At 51.1% G+C, this 7,366-nt stretch overlaps 1 protein-coding gene across 1 annotated transcript; it reads left to right on the top strand.

The window, feature by feature from the left end:
• The first annotated feature begins 653 nt into the window (after positions 1-653).
• LOC135367525 (uncharacterized protein K02A2.6-like) lies at positions 654-1,547 on the top strand. Its single transcript, XM_064600822.1, has one exon. The coding sequence runs from the start codon at positions 654-656 to the stop codon at positions 1,545-1,547; it is 894 nt and encodes a 297-aa protein (XP_064456892.1).
• The last annotated feature ends 5,819 nt before the right edge of the window (positions 1,548-7,366 follow it).

Genomic DNA, 7,366 nt, shown 5'->3' with positions numbered 1-7,366 from the left:
AACAGCCTTGGCCAGCCTAGCCCCAGCCTGGGATGGCTTTTCCAGGCTGGTTCCACAGTGGATCCAGGCTGTTTTTTTTTTACTGGGGATTGAGTAGAGCACCTCCCCGATTACAAAGGTTTCTGCTGGATGTACAACAGTACGCACCAACAATAGTCTACAAGAAAGGAAAAGAGCTTGTCATTGCAGATTTGCTTAGCAGAGACTGTGTCGATAACGAGTCCGCCGACATTTGCACACAAGACCTACAAGTCTTGGCAATAGCACCTATGTCGCCAGAAACGATGAACGAACTCAAAAAGGATCTTGCAGAAGACAAAGACATTCAAGAGATCATAGAAACCACAAAAAACGGCTGGCCAAGTGACACAAAAAGGCTCAGTGAAACACTAAAACTATACTGGTCCTTTAGAGATGAACTTGCAGTTTACGAGGACATACTTTTCAGGAATGACAGAATTGTCATCCCCAAAGCGTGGAGGAAAAGAATACTATCATAGATACATGCTGGACACCTTGGCAGCAACAGTTGCCTGAAAAGGGCACGAGAAACAGTATACTAGCCTGGCCTAACAACAGACGTCAGAAATTATGTAGAAAGATGTAAAACATGCCAAGCCACAGAAAGAAAACCAGCAAAGGAACCACTCCACATGAAAGAGATACCCGATCTAACCTGGGAAAGAGTGGCATCAGACCTATTCAGTTTTGAAGGACAATCATATATTGTCATAGTAGACAACTATTCGGGTTACCTGGATTTCAGAAAACTACGTGGAGAGTCTGCACAGGAAGTTGTCAATGTCATGAAGGAATGGTTAGCCACTCACGGTATACCAAAGGTCCTTGAAACCGACAACGGCCCCTGCTACACAGCGAAGGAGTTCAAGAACTTCACCAAAGACTGGGAATTCCATCATATCACCTCAAGTCCGAGATACCCACAATCTAACGGCCTCGCTGAACGAGCAGTGCAGACAGCCAAGAGTGTACTTCGAAAATGTGCCTTAGATGGAAGTGACATACAAATGGCCCTCCTCAACCTAAGAAACACACCAAGGAATGAAGGGCTGGGATCACCAGCACAGAGACTGTACAGCCGAAGAACAAAGACTACCATTCCAATGCACAGCAAACTACTACAGCCAAAGGTAATACAAGGTGTGAGACACAAATTGAATACAGAACGTGACCGGCAGAAGAGGTATGGTGATCAGCACACAAGGCAAGCACCGAAAATGGCTGTAGGCCAATCAGTCAAAGTGTGGGAAGGACACAGACACTGGATCCCTGGTACGGTCATACGACACTTGGACGAACCCCGTTCGGTAATTGTTAAAACACAGAAAGGTCTACATCGCCGCAATACATCTTTCGTCCGTCCAACAAAAGCAGAACAGCAGAGGACAGACACTCAGACAAGAAGTGCCGAGCACTGTGTGCCCCAGCAAGTCACCCATTCAACTTTTGACGACGACACAGAAGACGACAGAACTCTGACCAGGTCTGGTCGCTCTGTCAAGCCTGTCGTGAGACTCAACCTCTAAAAAGAGAAAAAGGGTGATGTCATGATGGTCGGCGCACCTATCGCCATCGGCATCTCCAAGCCAAAGAAGGAGCCGAAGCCAGACTCCAGATCAATCATCAGATGTACTCGATATGTCGATATACTCGGACATGCCTTTGTAACTATGTAATCATTAAACATCGTCTCTGACATCGAGGATGGCTTGCTCGACGCCTGCGATGTTCGCTGGCGCGACTGCACTCGGGCGAACGTGTCCATGTGGTTTATTCGTCACCATATCCCGTCATTTGCCACACCATCTGTACTCTTCCCCTTGATAACGTTTGTTCCCCATCCTGTGCCTGTCATCTTTACAAAATCTCAGCTGATTCGATGTTCTGCTTCACAAGGAACTTGATTACGCATCGCGCTGTTCCACTACACACACACTGCTCGGCGCCATGATAACTGCCGCTGTTGCACGTCCCGTTGATCCGAGGACAAACAACAACAACTTTAGCTCTTGTTGAATGGGGAGTTTCATCGCCAGGAGAAGGATTGCACTTCGTCCTCCAAAAGATTTATTCAATCATATTTCCTCACTGATTTTTCTCGAGCAAAAGTGCGTGAATATTGGACGACCTTGTCTATATCCCAAGGTTTCTAGTCCTAATTTCCACTCCTCCTGACACCATTTTTGTTTGTTTCTCGAGTCCAGTGCTCCTTTAAGAACCTCCTGCTCCTGATGTCATACCTGGGCACATAAAGATAACCAAGCAGCCTCAAGGGCCAGTCTCCAGATACGATGCCGACACTGAAGGTCGTCTCCTTCATCATGGAAAGTAACTCTTCTGAAAAAGTTGCAATATTCAATCTTTAATGTTCTTAATACCACGCATCTTTAGGCTTGTGTTGTGTTAGTCCGCTTGTGTTCCAACCCCAAAAACACAGTTACTTTCCATCGTTTCCAAACTGTTCCACTGGAACACAGAGAGGGACGAACACAACACAAGCCTCTGGTGCTTGAGAACATGAACGATGCAAATATGACACTCGTCGAAAAACTCACACAACGCGAGGAGTCAAACTACGTACTTCTTCATTGACGGTCAAGTGTGCTAACCATTACGATACACTGGCACAGCTTACCGAAGTCTTGCAAAGGGGCCTCAGGAAACGAACAGGACACACACTTGCTCTCTTCACATTCTGTACTGCATGTTTTCTCATACACACGCATCCATACCTCCAACGCCAACACAGCCAGGCAGCGGCATATGGTGAACAGGACAAACAGTTTATCCTAAATTTGGTCGTGTCTTTCAACTCGCGTAGTTTCGGTTCATCAGTCGCGTAGCAAAAATTTGGCGGTTGATATCTCAAAGTACGTGCACGTTTCATGAATAGACGATTTTAAAGAGATGCGCGGCGCAAAGCAGCATGGGAACTTTGAGGAACGTTACTGCTCCGCCGCCTGCTTCTGTTATGGTTTACCCCGGCTGTCAATGCCTGCTGCGCGCACAGGGAATATTGTTGTTCTTCTACCTCCGCGTCTGGCCGTCTCGTAATGCTTCAATGCGCTCTAAGCTCCCATGAGCCCTTGCGTACCATAGGTGCAGGCGATTTTAACTGTACGATAGACCGCCAGCACGGCCGCCAGGCGAACAGAGAGCTGGAGCGCCTGGTGAACTCGATTAGTTTAATTGATACTTGGTTCCACGTGCATGGCAATGCATATGAGTTCACCTGGGTTAACACGTGGCCACCCGACTAGACCGATTTTATGAATCGCCAGGCTTTGCAGACTTCATCTCTAGTTGTGCGACCCGACTTGCTGGGGATCTTACAGATCATCACGGCGATCTTTTGTCCCTATCTGGCCTACTCAATTTTCGATCTGGTTGCTGGGTGCCATATACAAAGGCGCAAAAAGTGTCGTTTCCATAGCTGGTGGCCTATCGTCTCCGTTTGACGTTACGTGTGGTGTCCGACGAGGATGCCCTCTCTCCCCCCGCCTTGTATGTCCTTGCCATCAAGCCTCTCCTTGGGAGGCTGTGTTCTCTCTGTTATCCTAAAGCTACCTAATAGACTCCCACCGCCTGTGTTTGCGTACGCTGGTGATGTCTCCGTCATACTACCGCGCGAGAGTTCCCTATAGAGCCAGTGTTGAAAGCATTCGAAGTCTACGGTACAGTTTCTGGGGCAAGACTGAATAGGTCTAAAAGTGTCGCTCTTTTTTTAAATGTTCAGCTAACCTGTGCTGCATCGTTTCAAGTTCCTGTAAGACCTCAGGTTAAAATCCTAGGAGTTGTTTTTGACAGTGCAGGGGTCTCAGCTGTCAACCGGCCTCGAGTATTCATCCGCTGTAGTGCTGTGCTGCGAGAACTCAAGTTTGTTGACCTGCCGATCACTTTTCGGGCACGGCTCTTAGCAGCATGATATTACAGTCGCTTGTGGTTTTTAGCGACTGTTTCATCCCCGCCAGCTGTAATACAAACTGCTATCACGCAACACGCGTTCCGCTTTCTGTGGGGCGGATCCGTTGAATGGGTCTGTAGGTCTCAACTCCACGGAAGCCGTGATCTGGGCGACTTGGCAGTACCGGCTGCGCCAGGAAAGTGCTTGGCGCTTCAATCGCGTATTCTCTTTGAGGCGCGCCGCACTCTAGAAACTACTCCCGCGCATTTACTCCCGAAAGGGACTATTTTTTGTGGCAGTCCCCCAAAGGAGTAAAAGTACTCCATTTTTTTCTCAGAGTGCGTGCCTCAGAGCACCCGGCCTGCGCTTTAGTACAGTATTTCCTAGGATACGCCGCCAGGTGGTTCCTAGAAAGTCCCGAGCTTCGCCGCAGGGCAGAAGTACTCCCTGCTTATTTTTGTGCTTGTGTTGCTGTCGTGCGGCGCTTGCGTGTCGAATGCCCAGATGAAGACATCTCCTTGTGGAGCATCCGTGATTTCTACGCCGCCTACAGGGAAATGTGACCGGGTCCCGCAAGGCCAGATGTGCCAACGAAATTCGCCTGGCGGCGTATCACTACTAGCTGGCTTGATGCACGGCGCGCTAGTCTCCATTAGTGAGAGGATGAACCCGGTTCAAGTGATTCACTCGTGCTTCTTATTTTTCTTTTGACTGTCGCGAGAACTCTTGTATATTGCTTGCCATATCCATACCATGGATATCTTTTAAGCGATAGCATATAAAAGTGAACGGGCTTCCGTCCGTATACATGCTTCGTGCACCTATGTGGTAGTGCTGACGAGTCTCGGATGATACGAGCTGTTTTTTTCATGCCCTGTGAGATTCGTATCATTGAGATCCTGTTGTAGCAGCTGTTCTTTTTTTCCTATGAAACAATTTCGCATGGTATGCCGTCTTTGCACAGAGAATTGCACCTCCAGAATGCCGCACAGTACGCATCATATCTGGGAACCTTAGGCGCCGCGTGATGTCAGCGTCCCTTGGGCAGGCAATAGCTGCAATGCAAAATTGACAAGCAATCCGATTTTCCGTCTACCGCTCTGGAAACTTCTTTCTGATGCTTTTGGCAATCGGGAACCACATACCCTTTTCCAGAACAGCCGCGGAAAAACCGCATTGCGGGTCATTTCAGAATTGCAGCCGTTGCCTGTACAAGGACCGCGCGGTCACGTGACGTCTACGGTGCTCAGGTTTGACGCATACTATGTGGTATTTTTAGGTGCAGTAAGTGGTATCACAAAGGTAGCCAAACAGCCCATAGAATAACTGGCATCGAACACCGCTTAAATTAGGGGTAAAAAAGCTTTTTTAGCTTACTATCCGTCATATTTTTATGCGTAAGGTGTTGACCCTTAGAATATGGGTCAAAAATTTTACGATTTTTTACCCTTACTATCCGGTTTCCCTGTGAGAGTGCAGTGGAGGCTGGCACATGGTGTCCTCCCACTGCATGAACGTTTGCACCGTTTTCGGATATGTCGCAGCGACGGCTGTCCGTCTTATGTATGGCATGTCAGTAGTAAAGAGTGGTTCAGAAACAAGCCGGGTGAGAAACTACGGCATCCCCTGCCCTGAGCCCTGCGCGTATTTTTCCCTGAGCGGCGCGTGTGCGGAGGGTTGTCCGCACGCTTATCGGTGGGGGAGGGCTGCGCGTGCGCTCATCGTAGCGTATTTTTCAGCCTGGGCAGACTTCTTTGGCCGAATTTGTCAGAGAAAGAGGCAGACTAGACACAGGTTGCCGTGAGAGCCAGGCCAGTCGAACTAGAGCCCGAGCTGGCCGAGGCAAAGGTTTTTATTACCCGCGCGCCTAGGTTATTGGATGCGCGGGAATGGTAATGGCGATGCCGCTACAGGGCTCCCCCCCTAGTGAGGCGTCGGAAGATGTCGAGCGATACATAGCTGTGGGGCCCAGGTGACGTGTCGGCGGCGGGGGGGAGGCGATGAAGTCGAGGGTGGAGAGTGAAGTGCGGACGAAGTGGCAGGAAGAATTGGCGTCGGCCCTGTGTGGGAGTTAACGGCGCTGGGGGACGTCGCAGGAACGTCGAGGAAGGCGGGCTTCAATCGCTGCAGGGCGACAGTCTCCTCTCGGTTCTTTACCAGGATGGTGTAATGCGTAGGAGATCTTCGCACGACAGCGTACGGGCCGGAGTATGGGTGCTGAAGGGGCCTCTTGACTGCGTCGCACCTGAGGAAGACGTGTGAGCACGTTTCGAGTTCGGGGTGCTGGTACGTCGCAGCAGAGCGTGGCACACGCGGGGGGATCGGGTGGAGGGCGGCCATTGTTTGGCGAAGGCGGGACACGTAGTCGGCTGGTGATGGAGACGGGAAGTCGGGAGGTGGGTCGATGATATCGCCAGGCAAGCGAAGAGACGTCCCGAAAACTAATTCCGCCGATGTGCAGCCTAAGTCTGGCTTATAAGCCGACCGAACTCCCAGCAGAGCTAGGGGCAGGACTTCTGTCCAAGGAAGGTCAGATGAGGTCCGGAGCGCGGCTTTCAGCTGCCGGTGAAAGCGCTCAACGAGGCCGTTGGAAGCCGAGTGGTAGGCGGTTGTTCGAATACGTTTGGTGCCAAGGGCTTGCGTGAGGTTGGAAAACAGGTTGGACTCGAACTGCGCGCCCCGGTCTGTGGTGATGATTGACGGAACACCGAACCGCGATACCCAGGTGGAGATGAAGGCTGAGGCGACGGTGGCGGCGGTAGCGTCGTGAATGGGAATGGCTTCGGGCCACCGGGTGAAGCGATCGACGATGGTCAGAATATACCGGTGGCCAGCACATACCGGAAGCGGTCCAACCAGATCAATGTGGAGATGCGCGAAGCGGTCGTCGGGGGCAAGAACCTGTCTGGCGCTCTGCGGACGTGCCGTTGCACTTTGCTGCGCTGACAGGGAAGGCAAACGCGCACCCAGTTCTTGACGTCCTTGTTCATATGCGGCCAGACATACCGTTGGGAAATCAAGCGCAGAGAAGCGCGGGCGCCGGGGTGAGAGAGCGCATGGTACGTCTCGAAGATGCGACGTCGCAGGGAAGAGGGGACGAAAGTGCTTTATCGTGAGGTAGATGGCTAAAAGTTCTCGTCCAAAGGTGCTGTACCTCGTCTCTGGCGGTTTCAGCTTGCGAGAGAAGAACGCCAAGGGGCGCCACGCTCCTCTGATACGCTGTTGAAGCACGGCGCCGACGGCTGTGCTGGAGGCGTCAACCATAATGGACGTTTCGGCGTCATGGCAGGGGTGGAAAAGGAGCGATGCGCTCGCAAGTTCTTCCTTAATGGCCTTGAATGCGGCAGTGGCTTCTTCGGTCCATGATAGAGGCGGTGGGGACATAGTACGTTTAGAAGTAAGCATGGCTTCGAGTGGAATAAGCTTGGCCGCGCACGACGG

Source organism: Ornithodoros turicata, chromosome 8 (assembly GCF_037126465.1).
Source record: "Ornithodoros turicata isolate Travis chromosome 8, ASM3712646v1, whole genome shotgun sequence".
Taxonomy (NCBI): domain Eukaryota; kingdom Metazoa; phylum Arthropoda; class Arachnida; order Ixodida; family Argasidae; genus Ornithodoros; species Ornithodoros turicata.
The sequence above is the reverse complement of the archived record's forward strand: the minus strand, read 5'-3'. Positions and strand labels throughout refer to the sequence as shown.

Excerpts from the sequence above, each read along its gene's own strand:
- LOC135367525 (XM_064600822.1), top strand. The coding sequence starts at position 654 with ATGAAAGAGATACCCGATCTAACCTGGGAAAGAGTGGCATCAGACCTA.